Source organism: Thunnus thynnus, chromosome 2 (genome assembly GCF_963924715.1).
Source record: "Thunnus thynnus chromosome 2, fThuThy2.1, whole genome shotgun sequence".
NCBI lineage: Eukaryota > Metazoa > Chordata > Actinopteri > Scombriformes > Scombridae > Thunnus > Thunnus thynnus.
Genome location: NC_089518.1, coordinates 14,245,853 through 14,259,880, shown reverse-complemented (window position 1 = coordinate 14,259,880; position 14,028 = coordinate 14,245,853). Strand labels below are relative to the sequence as shown.

The window sequence follows — 14,028 nt, the reverse complement described above, 5'->3', positions numbered from 1 at the left end:
CCCACTTCTTTCATAAGATGCTGGCAAAGATCTCGCTCTCTCTCTCTGCTGTTAAAGCACATTAGACATCTGCTTCCTTATTTACTGTTGACGTGTCTGCAAAACACATGCTGCAATATTGAACTGATCTTTCTGTGACTTTTTCACCCCTTTTGTGTCTCACAGAGCCAGAGTTTAACCTTTCACATCCCACCAGTGAAGGGGGTTAAAACCTAGGTTGCAATAGAGTAGCATTGATCTGATAGTCTGGACCCCTTTGGTCAATGACTCTTGTGTGTTCTGCAGGTTCTGTTGCCATGCCAACGGTGGTAGAGCTGAAAGGACCCAGGTTTTGCGGGTCTTAAAGGACTTTTCCGAGGAGGACAGGCGCATCCAGTGTCACAGCACCTGCAGGTGCAAGGACAGGCCCTGACGGTCACATGATGTCACCCACAGATCAACCAGGGGGAGCTTGTAAAAGGGGGGGATCACTTTATCTGCACATAAATTTGCATCACTGCCCCAGGGCTCAGTGTCTGCTGCCCCCTAGTGTGTGTGTGTGTGTCTGTGTGTGGATGAGTTATCAGCAGCTTTGCTGGCTGTTCCTAGTGGTTAATGTCTGTTATCCAGGCTTGAGATGAGTGCTTTGATGTGGGGAAAATTGAGTGTAACTGTCGGGACAAGTAGCAATTTATTATATTGCAATTTACTATTTAGATAGCTTTCCTATGAATGAGACAGATATAGAGTGCAACTGACTGGGAAGCGATGTCTGATGCAAAAAGGTCTGAGGTCACCGGTGATGATAACTACCGTCATTAGGGATCCATTACACCATGGAGCCTACTTCAGCTGATGGACTCTAATGATGTTGCGCTGCAGAAAAGCATTTAGTTTTGATTAGACAATTGTTGCTATGGTGCATTTCATTAACTCCAGGATGAGATTTTGTTGTCTGGGAATTGATATGCCACTGTTTGAGCCAGGGCTAACACACCGACTGTGCCCTGTTTCCCTCAAGGCAATCAAGAGCAAGTTAAGAAACAAATGTAATAATGGAATATTCCCCTCTCGACACTCCTCTACCTTTTACATTCCTCCTTTTACCCCCTCAGATAAATTGACTTTTAACTAATTTGACTGTCTGGAGATATAGTGTCTCTACTTTCTTGCCACAGTGTATTTTTGCATGATAAAATGTGTAAAATACTCTCTGTTACTGTGTGTGTAGAAGCTGAACAACCTGTCAACTTAACATTTAAATTATAAAAGTGGTATTACATGCTTGTTGGAAATGACAAAAACTCCCTGTGTCCAAACCAAAACCATTTTTTTCTTTTTCCATGTACATTTAGTTGTGTGTAACAGTTTGCATGACTTAGGCAGTGAGCCAGAGCAGCCGAGGAGAGAGTGAGAGCAGTGAGTGTGTGTGGGAGTTGAATATTTTAGCTGATGAATGCTGCAGAACACTGTTAAGCTAATCGGAAATTTGATCCCCTTATTGGGTTTGATGCACACAAGCCAGAAGCCCTCGGTTTGTGCCCATGGTTCATTATAATTGTATAATTAATAGTACTCAGCCTTTTTCTCTGTGTGCACGTTAGAAAGAGGGTAAAGAATAAATGATTAAATTAAAGGGAATCTGATGCTTATTAAAAGTGGGTTTTAATTCAGGCACTGTAGGTTATTTGAAATGTACCAGCCTTTATGCACTCCTGAAAAATAAGATAAATGGAAATTACATTTCCAGAGTGTATTTCTTGTCTGTTGGGAAGAGTTTGTTGTAGAACACCTTTTATTAACTATATGTGTCTTACTTAAAGGAGAAGCCTGCTTATTTTCTATATTTTTCTTACCGTCAACAAATCCCATGAAAAGACCAAAACCATTAATGAATTGATCCTAACGACAAGTACTGTCTGTGTAGCCAGAGCCTGATATATCTTATTCCTGTGTGCTGTAGAGCTTCATTGTTGTCCAAAAAACTGTTAAAAACACATCAGTGAGCCACATCATCGCACTTGCTGACATGTACCTTCTTTACACTTCTTACACACTTTGATTGAATCCCACATACGCTGTCTTACTGCCGGAAATACTCACTTGCCCACCAAATCTGTGGCAGAAAATAGTCCCCAACAAATGCTCTGTTTACTCCCAAAACTACAGTGCCCAGCTGTTAAATTATTAAAATATATTTTTTTAAAAAGTGACTCAGTAGGAATTAATGGGATTGGGGATTGGGGCTGAGTCTGCATTTTTATGGTATTTGTGGACAAAAAACAACAAAACAAAAAGTATTATATTGCCAGACTAATTATTTTGTGTAGGTAGCAAACAATAATCATCCCCAAAAACACCTGCACAACAAAACCATTTTTTCTACTGTGTGTTTGTGGTTGGTTATGATTACAAAATATTGATTTGGAAGGAAAAATTAAATAATTTCATTAGTGAAGTGGCAGAAACATGCTGGACTTACCTCAAGGTTAACTTCCAGGAGAAAATGCTTTAAAATGAATGTCAAAGCACTTAAATCTAAGTCAACCACTTCACCATAAAAAGACACAAATTCCTCTGTAGAATGTTTCTTTCTGTTTTGTTTTTCTGTTTAACATCAGCGGCTACTGTGCTAACTGTACTTGACATTTTCAGGAAATTATTTTATGGCATGAAATTGCAGAATGTACTTGAGGTGGTTTAGTGTGCCAAAACAGATATGAGTTAAAGGATTTGTGCTTCCTGTAGTCAGTAAAGGAATATGTTTTGTTTCCATCACGCTGCATGCCCAACACAACCTTAAAAACAGAGACCTTCTTTTAACAGCCTGCTTTAGTATCTCTTCTATTTCTGTTCTGCCAGTCTAGAGAGGTGTAAATGAATGTCACTTGACGCACCATAAATCACAGGTATTGGTTTAGTATCTTGGAGGAAATGATAGCAACATGAGGGATGCTCCGGCTCGCTTGATTGTATCAGCAGTGTTTCACTGCAGCCTTCATGTAGGAAACACTTCAACATGTTTGAAATACAGGAATCCTGCACATGGATCCATACACACACACGCACGTGCATGCACACACACGCACGTGCATGCACACCTATATGCCCAACACAAACCCATACTTTCACAGGAAGTACGGTATTAAAGTTTAATAAAATCTAAAATTGACGTTTTGAATGTCATATCGACAAGTTAATGTTGGTTGCTGGTGGCTCCTGTCTGCGGGAGTTTTGTACAGAAGGATCTTTATAGCTTACATTCTGCATGGAAGGAGGATGGAAACAGCTCTCACAGACTGCAGGGACGTATTGTTGCTGTCAGATAAAAGAGAAAAAAAAGATGCTTTAAATTTGGTGTCTTTCTTAATTTCTGTCTTACTTAGAAGGAAGTTTTATGTCGTCACTTTTATGACCAAAACGCCTTTGAGATCTGTTAGAGACATCGCAGTCCAGTAAAAGCTGTGTAACTCCAAATTTAGTGATTGTTCTTCCAAATTTGGTGATTTTTCAGGTTTGCACATATCTTTAAAGGTGCAGTGTGTAGAATTTAGTGTTATCTAGTGGAACAGACTTGGCAGATATGGAATATAATATTCATAAATATGTTTTAATTAGTATTTAATCCAATGAAAATAAGAATTGTGTTTTTGTTACCTTAGAATGAGCCCTTTATATCTACAGAGGGAACAGGTCACCTTCCACGGAGACCACCATGTTGCACCGCCATGTTTCTACAGTGGCCCAGAACGGACAAACCAAACACTGGCTCTAGAGAGGGCCTTTCTTGTTTTTCATGAGTTTCGCGGCTACCACAGGTTCTTCTACATGCCTGGAAGGGGAGGAGGGGGGGAGGGGTGTTCATTGGGTTGCGATATGCAACCTCACCGCTAGATGCCACTAAATCTTACAGACTGGTCCTTTAAACCATCATGTAAAACAAGTCTCTCTTACTTTTGGATCATTTTAAATTGTCTTGTACAAATTCTCTTCTATCCAGCTCCAACCCTCCTGTGGCCACTACATACACTATATCTCTGCATAACCATGAACCTCCAAAGCCACAGAGGCAGCTACACCGTGCTGACATTTATCACTATTATTCTCATTCCTGTCTTCCCTTTATTTGACAGTGTTTCAGGGGGAGTTTACACCTTTTTTCTCCTCCTGTCACTATCTCTTTCTATTCTGGACAGGCTGAATTGAAAAGGTCCGCTGGGTATCTGGCGTCTGAGGGTGCTTTTCCACCTCCACTCCCACCCACCACCCCCCCAACTCCGCAACCCCCGCTTCCCACCCTTTGGCTTTGCTCCTTCTCATTCCTCCGTTTCCTGTTCTGTACTTTCACAGAAACATACTGTATTTGACTGGAAACTTCTCTTTGGAATATAAAAATACTAATCGACTTACCATAAGTGAATTTATGCTTACGTTTTCTCTTGTAGAGATTTGATATTTCAGTACAGCTCTCTACCTCCACACTCAAAATCCTTTGTGCTTAATAATACATATTAGCGTAATCATAAGTAATCATAAGTATCCATGGAAAGTCCAGTCCATATGCATTTATCCTTCTCTTTGCTTTTCAAATCAATACCTTATAGTTTTCACTCTTGCCCATGACCGTACCCATGACTACAGTACATGGCGGTGCTGAGTGATTTGCTTTGATTGCGAGACGGCTCATCAGAGGGCCCTGAAAATGTGACTTAAGCACTCTGGTCTCTGGTCAGGGCTCCCTCAGCAGAGAGGTTGTGCTTCATGCTGTGACCATTGGGATACTTCCTCAAAAATCAGGCCTAAAAAGAGGTTCTGACCTCTGAGGTGGATGCTTGTTAGAAGTGGCCCAGTGTAATTCGCATCTAATGGGCTCCCCTCAGGCAGCGAAATGAAATTCACCCACAGCTTGGAGAAATTTGAGACGGATTTCACAAGCTATTTCTCCTGATGGCCCAGGCTGTTCTGTATCAAATATCTTATCAATATACAACTTTATTAGCATCGATTCTATCCTATTCATGTGATATTCTATGTTATTGTTGTCACACTGACCAACTATTTATCAGTCTTTCCATCTGTCCATCTTCATGTTTACCTTTCATATTTAATGTAATGGATAAAACAATGGGTTGGGTTAGTAATAGTCAGGGCTGTACTTAAAACTGACGCCCCTACATCATGTCCTCAGTATTTTCTCAGGAAATTTCAAGAGTTTACATTTTACATTTATGTTCCAAACTCTTGACCATTTTAGGCCAAAACCATGCCCTTCATATTTTTCCAGTATTATATTCATGGCATAGTGTGGAAGGCCTTCAAATAGCATTTAGACAATCAGGTAGAGAGATAAAAATTTGCAGAACAATTTACTTAATATTTCAAAATGCAGAGAATTTTTTTTTGTGGCTTGTCAAAAGGGGGACTCTTGGCCTCAGTATTTCTAAAATCCATGGCTATGGCCATTGTAATAGTGTAGTAGTAGCAACAATTTTGCTTGCAGTTGTTTTAAAAATAATAGCAGCAGAAGCCTATTTGAAAGTTTTGAAAATACATTCACATACAGCACCACACTTTGGCAAGATATTATTATAAGACCCATATTATCTATCATCTACTATGTTAATAACAATGCTGCACGATAATATAGAAATGTAGAGTCTCATTTGCACCATTGATCTCTTGAACACATAACTAGGGTTGTTTCATTGTAGAAAGTTTTATATAAAATGTTTTTTCAGTTGTTTAAAGAGACCATTGTTGCACTACTCCATTTTCCAAGAGAGGTTTGTGGTGCATTTATGATTTCTGAAAAGATTTTGTGGAGTTGTAATTACGTAGCGGCCAATATTACTTATACAGCATATAGCAGAACAGGTGACAGTAGTCAAGACTGAATGTTGCATATTGATGTTTGTATTAGATTCAGAAAACCTAATCTGTCATGAATGATTAGGTCCAACGTGTTTGTCAGTGTGTGTGTGCAGGCACAGATTCATGCTTGGATGCTCTGGTGTACAGTATATATGGTGTATGCACATACATGTATGTGTAGCTGTGTGTGTGTGTATGTGTGTGTCTTGGCTTCATTGTGCTGACTGGTTTATTGCTGTTCCAGGTGACGGAGCATGAGAACAGCAGAGTTTCAGGGTGCTGTTTTCAAGCACCACTGAAGCCACAAATTTGATTATTTTTTTTCCCTCCACAAGTAGTTTAAAGTTTGCATGAAGCACCCGCCACACATGCACACACTGACACACATACACACACACACACCATCGTCTCTGACTGTCGTGGACAGCTTCTCTTCTGGTTCCACCAGCTTGCATTATGCATCTTCATCTGCCATTCTGTTTCCATTCAACATCTCTTGTTATGGTGAATCAGTAGCGTTACGTGCTGCTCTGCTGAGGTTTGTCGTAGCCCTTCGTGGTATGTTCTCCACATCTTACTTTGTGTATCTCATACATAAAACATACTCAGGGGAAAAAAAAAAGAGCAAGGCTTGAGCTTCAAATGTTTTGCCAGACACGGGACCACATCATTCCATTCTAATTATGACAATAATAGCAGAGGAAGTCTAGAAATACTTGATCTACAAGTTGAAAGATGAAAAAATGGACCTGAAAATGTCACCTTATTTATCCCACAAAGGTTCTCTGTCTCTCTCTCTCTTATTCTCTGGGCAAAGCAGTGGACACATGGATCCTATCACATCAGGGGAAGATTAAACAAAGAGTGTCATGATGACACAGTGAGTTTGATAATGGGACAATAGAAGCTCTTTCAATTATAGCTCTTTCTCTAGAGAAATCAGCTAGAAAGGAAACTCTTCCAATAACTCTGTCCAGTGTCTGTTTATTCTTGACATTTAAATCTATTTTTCTTTAACCTTCTTGCAGCCTGAATTCAATAGCTATCTGACATGCTGCAATCAAGGCAAAATGAAGCTGAATCACCTCTAAGAGGAGCTTTTAGATTGTGTAATTAGTGAGGACAGAAGTTGAACATTAGAAGTTTGGACTCGTTGGCAGCACATTTTGAAAGGACATGGAAAACAAAGTGTTGTGTAAACCTGAAAGCCACAGAACCGAGCTCAAAACAAGCATTTTAAAGACATCACTTTGGGCTTTAGGAATTTGTGATGTTTTTCTGTATTTTTGTATTTTAACAATTAAATCAGGAAAATAATCAGATGATTATTTTGAATGCTTAAAGGGGCATTCCGAAGATTTAGTGTTGCTCTTCCATAAAGCTGGAGAGAGACAGAATGGTGACTATTATGGGTCAGGGTCCAGAGACACTGGATCCTACGTTTCCCATAATGCAACTCAAATTTGTCTTCCATTAATGCCATATGGGAAGGATTGTAGAAATGGGAAAGATTCCTATGTTGACTTGTGAGCTTTCACCCCATCAGACAACTCAAGATGGTTGTATGATTACAGAGTTGGTCATGTAAGAGTTAAAAACACTGTACAGTGGACTTTAGCTGACATAAGACGTTCATGTTTGTTCAGTTTTCAGGCACTATTCAGGCGATTTGCCAAGTTATATATATCAGTCTGAGCTTCCCAGTCATACTTATGACTTACACGTTGACATGAACGCCATTTAAAAGTCAGAAAATCATTATTATGATAACTCAGATATGACATGAATGTGGCATGAGACGCCCTCTGTCTCCTAAATGCCTACTTCTCTCAAACTTCATACCTCCAGCTTGTAACAAAGCTTGTCTGTTATACATTTTACATCTCAAGCCCAAACCGTGGTAACCTTGATGACAGCGTCAGAGTACACCACGTTTTTTACAGGGTTTGTAGGCTCCTAATAACGAGTAAACTGAACTTCATGTGTAAAATCAGTGGAGTGTATATTGGCAGCCTGTATCTATGTACTGTTGAATTTGGTGGGAAATTGTTTTGCAACTTTCTCTGTGTGACATGTAGCAAACAGGGTTTACAGTATAGCAATGTCATAGCACTAACAAATACTATTGTTGTGAGAGGCTGTTGATGTCAATGATCACAGCTCCCTCAGTTATTTGATTTGTTTTACATTGATATTTTGATGTATATAAATGTTACATAGAGCACCTTAAATAAATGCATGATGACACCAAGCTCCAAAACAAAAACAATAAATCCACACTGAGTGCTTTTTACTTATATTTCATTGTGTCACCGCATGTCCTACAGTTCTGTTGGTGTCATCGTGATTAATGGGCATCCTGAATGTGCCTAAACAGCTTCCTCTCAGCCATCTCCGTGCTATTCTCAGTGAATCAGTAGTCGGCCGTCTCTGGCACCACCTTGTCAAGTCTGATTTCCTCTCCAGTCCAGTCCCAAAAGCAGGAGGGCCAGCTGCTTCCAACTTTAAGGCCTGTTATCTGCAGAGCCCTTCTCTATTGCCTTTGGCTGCCCTCCGGTTGTCCGCCTGGCCTCAGATTTAGTCAAACCACAGCTAGTTTACAGATAATTATCAGGCTGAGGCCAGCTGTGTGGCATACATCCACAGGCCCTTGGTTGCTAATTGAATTAGACCCCATGCTGGAAGTGACAGAGAAATGAACAGTTTCCCCCAGCGAGCCATGTGATTAGCAGACTTGGAGAGGAGAGGTCGGCTCAGGATGGCATACTGGTGTATATGGTTGATGTCTGTGAGTCACATTCACCCTGACAACGATGTTTCTGTCAGGTTTCATTTTATGACGTGTCAATGGGGGTCAAGTACAGCAGACAACCAAAAACGGACTGCTGCCAGGCTCTGTATGTGAGGTAAAAAGCCCAAAATGTTCCCTCTTTTTTGCCAAACTAGCTAGATATACAACCATCAACAGCTTTGTGTTTTAAGAGTCATCATAAAAAATGCTGTAAATAAACCATTTTCACCATGCACATTGAATTTATTATAGTCACAGATTTGTGCATGGAAAATCTTAACAATTTTCTTACTTAAATCATGGAGAAAACGGAGAAAAAGACATTCTCTTTACTGCCACGGTTTCCATTCATTCCCTTGCAAGAGTGTCATCCATCTACGTCTTTGTATGTTTTCAGTCTTCTCCTTGATCTCAGCTTTGCATTACCACCAGATTTTATTTCTTTGCCTCCTTTCACTCTGCCTCATTTTTATATTGCTGTCATCCAACACAGGTCTTCTTTTGCAATTGGACATTTCTGTCACAAAAATGCTAAATTATCAGCATGTCCGGATTTTAAAATGAATTAGTAAGCCTTTTGTGACCCTATACTGTACATTCTCATAACCTCAATATTTTGTTGGCACTTTTATTGTTGGAAGAAATATGAAAACCTCATAAAAATCACAGCATTCGCAGCTGCTATTAAACTCTTCCAACTGCAAGGAGGGAAATAATTGACATCTTTGAAGAAAGAAAAAAAAACTAATAACAGTCAACTTTTATGCCTTTTCTGGAGGCCCTTTAACTTTCTGAAGGTTTGAGTTGAGCTCCTGTACTTGTGTACTTAGAGTATAATCAAACCTTTCTGCTGTATTGTCACTTTCATTCTTCTGCCTGTCTGTCTCGCTGCCTTTAGTGTTTGCCAGAGCAACCTTTCTGTGGTAAAAGTCTGCCTGCGCTGTAGAAAGTAGGCCACTTGGGCTGATGGCTGACACGGGTCCTGCGTGACACACTGTGATTGTGGAGCGCTCAAAGGTTTATTTCTGGACATTCAGTGCATCATCTGTTAACTTTGTTTGCTTGATGAACCTCCTGGCTTTTACTGGTCTGCGAGCAGAGATTAGCATCTGTCTCATTCGCAGTATTGTGGAGCAGTTATGTAAGTCTGCGATGTCGCACTATGCCTTCAACGCCTCGGTACTCTGATCGGTATGCTGTTATGATGTAACAGCAATGTGACACAAGTTATTTGGTTGTCATCTTAATTATTTATACACACCTCTGTTGGATGTGAAAATTGGGTTGTTGTGCTCTGCTGCGCAACAAATCTTTCATTCTCTCAGAATAAACCTGAATAATATGAGAATAATGTGAAAATAGTGTCAGACCTATGTGAATATGAGAGAACACAACATTTTCTATTATTTATCATTTTCCTGTTTTTAGTCCCCTATTCATTATTTAGGATGTCACACAGTACACTTGCTCCGTTGTCTTTCCCAGACTTACAGTTACCATGTATGTATTATCTCTCTTCATGGCAATGTTTTGCTTGCTTGACATTGCTTTAAAAGTACTTTTTTTTTCCTTCTGTGTGCTTTACAGTATTTTCCACATGTTACATGGACAGGCGCCCTCTTATCCCAACAAGTACCATGTGGATTTATTCAGAGTTCATCTCTCTTCCTCTCTCCACCTCACCACGCTCAAATTACAGGATGCTGTTTTGTGCCGGTGTGCCACAGAGACCATGCATGAAATTTATTGGCCTCGAGTCCCTACATTTGACACGCAAGACGTGGCTAACAGATCTTGTGCCATTTCCCAACTCCTCTGGCTGCTGTGTAAAGCTGACCTTTCCTGCCTCCAGGCTATATTTAAACCCTGAGCACCAGAGACTTATGGCGCCATGGGAAATTTTATTATCAACGCTCTCCATTCGTCTGACTTAATTCAGGCCTGCCGTAGATCGTGCCGAAGCATGCTGTATATTTACACTCTGCTATGGCAAACAAGGGCAGCGGTGACAAGCCCAACCATCAACACCTTAGCGGGGGGTGACGACTGGTGAAGCATCCCTTTGAACTGCTCTGAGGAGCAGCCACAAGATTATAGGTTCTATTTACAGTGCACATCACCTGCGGTAAAGTGTGAGAGGAATAAAGAAAAGGGGGATGATATTCACCATGAAGCAGAGGATTGACCAGAGAGTCAAACACAAAGGGACTTGACATTTTGGAGAATCTCAGTTGGTAAAATGTCATAGATTTCAGCCACAGACACATTCATCAGCCTTTACCGTTTGTAGTCATTAGAGCAGACAGTAGGTTGAATGAGCTCAGGTTAGCACTCACAGCCACACACACACTTTTCCAACCTCTCACACACACACTCGCCCAGCCATCTGCTTAACCATTAACTGACACACTCTTTTTTTTTCTGTACTCTGGCAGGTCTGAGATGGGAGTTCAGAGGGTGCTCCAGGTGGATCTGAAAATGGAAAGCTTCCCAGAGCCACTGGGCAGCCGCTGGATGGCCTGGCAGGTGGAATACCCGGAGAGTCGTGCCGCCACACAAGAGGCTGAGACGGAGATCCGACTGGCGCAAGAGGACCTAGTGGGCATCGTGCCCCTGGCTATGGTGAGTGATGCCATGTCCAGCCCGGTGAAACACCCAAATATACGGTTGCACACTCTTTGTTTTGAATGTGAATTAGCGTTTCCTGATAACGTGGGGCACCATATTTTCTTAATTTTACATTTTAAATCATTGAATCAGCATTAGCATATGTTTTCGTTCACCACATGAATGAATGAAATATTATTTTGCATTGGAAATAACCGAGAACTGCTGCACTTTTAATCATGACTGGTGACAGCCTGAAGGAGGAAAATAAATGTATTCATGCTCTAGTCACATGTTTTGTACAGCTTTATAGTGACGTATTTAGTAAAAAAAAAAAAATCAAGAAACATGGGAATAGCAAGCATTAAATTCACTCTTACATCTTTGGAGTAAACGTTCCTGAGTTCCCTGACATTGAAGTACTTCAAATAATAGATTTTTACTGACATGGCCACAAACAGTTGCTGCTTAGATAGAGAAGGCAGAGCTGTAACGCTGGTCTGTGTGCGCTGAGTGTGTTTAGGATCAGGGCAGGAAGAGAGCATCTGTAGCTCCCAGCAGGCCTCAGATAGGGTCTGGAGGCTGGCTCTGGCCTGAAGGTAAGCCTGGAGCTATGTGTCTCCCTCAGCGAGGCACAGGTATTTGGTTGTGTCGATTAACCAAAGCTCCCCTATAGAACTTCACATAGAGAGCCTTTCACACATCTCTTGCAGCTTTGTTCAGCGACCCTTAGAGCACCGCTTCTGATTTAGATAAACAACATTCAGGTGAAAAATGAGCGGCATCAATTGTGTCGACTAAAGAGAAAAACATGCCGCCACATCAGCGCTGATTACTAAAACAAAGATTGCGTTCATTTCTATTTCGGTGCTTCTGATCTGCATGATACAGACCTGACTGTTGTGTCAGTGTTATTCTCTAAGTATTGCCTGTAGCTGTGTGGATGATAGATGCCTGTGGGTGGCTGTTTCTGGATTCAGAGGAATGCGGCGCATCCTCACCCACTGATCCATTCTCAGGATAATTGAAGCTATGTGTTTAATGCTGCAGTATTGTTCGAGTTCCTTCTCTCACATCCTTTTCATGTCACTGATGTATCAACAGCTGGCTTGCTGTGCTCTAGGAAAATATAGTTTGCTCCCACACCTTCCTCTGACAAAAACAGCAAAGATGATTTGCATGATTATCTCGCAAAGACTCTGCTTGAGGTCGTAAAGAGAATCAACCAAGGAATTTGCTATTTCCTGCTCAATGACAAAAAAATAGAAATGGGCTACAATAATCTTTATTTGACTGATTTTATTGTATTTCGCTGTTGTGTAAGACCGTATCAGACGCACTGCCTCCACCATTGTTTTTGTAAAATGTGATTGAGTGCACAGCCCCTCCAAAATCTCAAACACGCAGTCATCAATCAATCCTAACTGTCTGCTTTCTCACTCTGATTACTTTGCTAATTTTACATAGAAGAGGTATTTTATGGCCCACTATAAATCATGTAACTTCTTTTTTTCACAGTGGAGAAAATCCATCTCAATTAACCTGATATTACAATTATTTGCTAAACTTGGCTAAGTCAATTAGGGACAGGATAATTTAGGCAGCAGCCTCACAGGAGATAAAGATGAATAGTGTTTTATGTGTACTGTAACAGATGATATACTTGTACATGTGTGTGCACATGTACAGAAAGGCGTCCTTTCTTACTTTGATTTGCTATTCAGCACAGAGGGCCCGTCAGTGAGTCAGTGAAGCAGTCACCATCATGTTAGAGAGAGCGTGTATTGAAAAGGATCAGCTTAGACCTTTGATGCGAACATTTCAGACATTTTCATCATCGGAAATTCATTGAAAAGACGTTGATTGGGACGATTTTATCTCATTTTGTTTTGCCCCACCATGCGGCTGCACACATTCTCTTCTCATTTTTCAATCCTATTTTGCTCCAAGTGCTTCTCCCCGCACAGACAGCTTGCCAATGTGCACAGCATCTCCAGCCACCCCACGGTACTTAACACAGAACACAAATACTTATACATGCAGACACATTCAGAACTCATTAACTCTGTCCGTCTCCCTCTGTCCCCTTTTCTCTCCACTGGCATGCACACACACACACACATACACGCACACAAGCACATAAGGCTTTTGCAATCTGCATGCACCAATATGAGAGAAGCACACAAGCGAGAAAGAGGAAGGCTGAATTAGATTACTTGGGATCACTGTGGCATGAAAAGCCCACCGATAAGTTCCTCCCCCTCCCCCTGCTACACTCTTTGCTGATAGAAAAGAGGAAGTAAGGTAATGTAAGAGCAGTGTCGTCAACCCCCCCCCACCTCCCCTTCCCACATTACACATACACACACAAACATGCACACCGACACATTACCCGTCTCCACCTTCACTCCACCAAATGGAGAACAATCTCAGTGATTCCAATAGAAAACAGGTCTCTGCACACAGAACTGAAGATGTACTGATGGAGATGTAGCAGAGGCTTGGTATATGAAATCGGTATGGAAGGAATATATGATGAATATATGATGAATCAGATGCCCAGTAATGATGAGGTGCATTGATGGTAGGATGTAGTGACTGGAGGGTGGTAACTTTATCCAAGTGCAATCGTTCAGCATGGGAATATCATAAGGGAATCACATGGAGTCAGGCCTAATAGCTCCAAGTTGTCTGTCCACACCAGTGCACATCCAACATCATGTTTTTATCATTACATGCAGACTGTTGGCTGAAATCATCATGTAGTTTTATCCAGATGT

The 14,028-nt window shown here is 41.0% G+C and overlaps 1 protein-coding gene across 1 annotated transcript in view; it reads left to right on the top strand.

Moving 5' to 3' along the window:
• si:dkeyp-14d3.1 (transmembrane protein 132C) overlaps positions 1 to 14,028 on the top strand; it is a 118,822-nt gene that overhangs the window by 74,499 nt on the left and 30,295 nt on the right. The window contains exon 4 of the mRNA XM_067604699.1: positions 11,077 to 11,263. Coding sequence (XP_067460800.1) covers positions 11,077 to 11,263 — 187 coding nt within the window. The remainder of the gene's footprint in view (positions 1 to 11,076; positions 11,264 to 14,028) is intronic.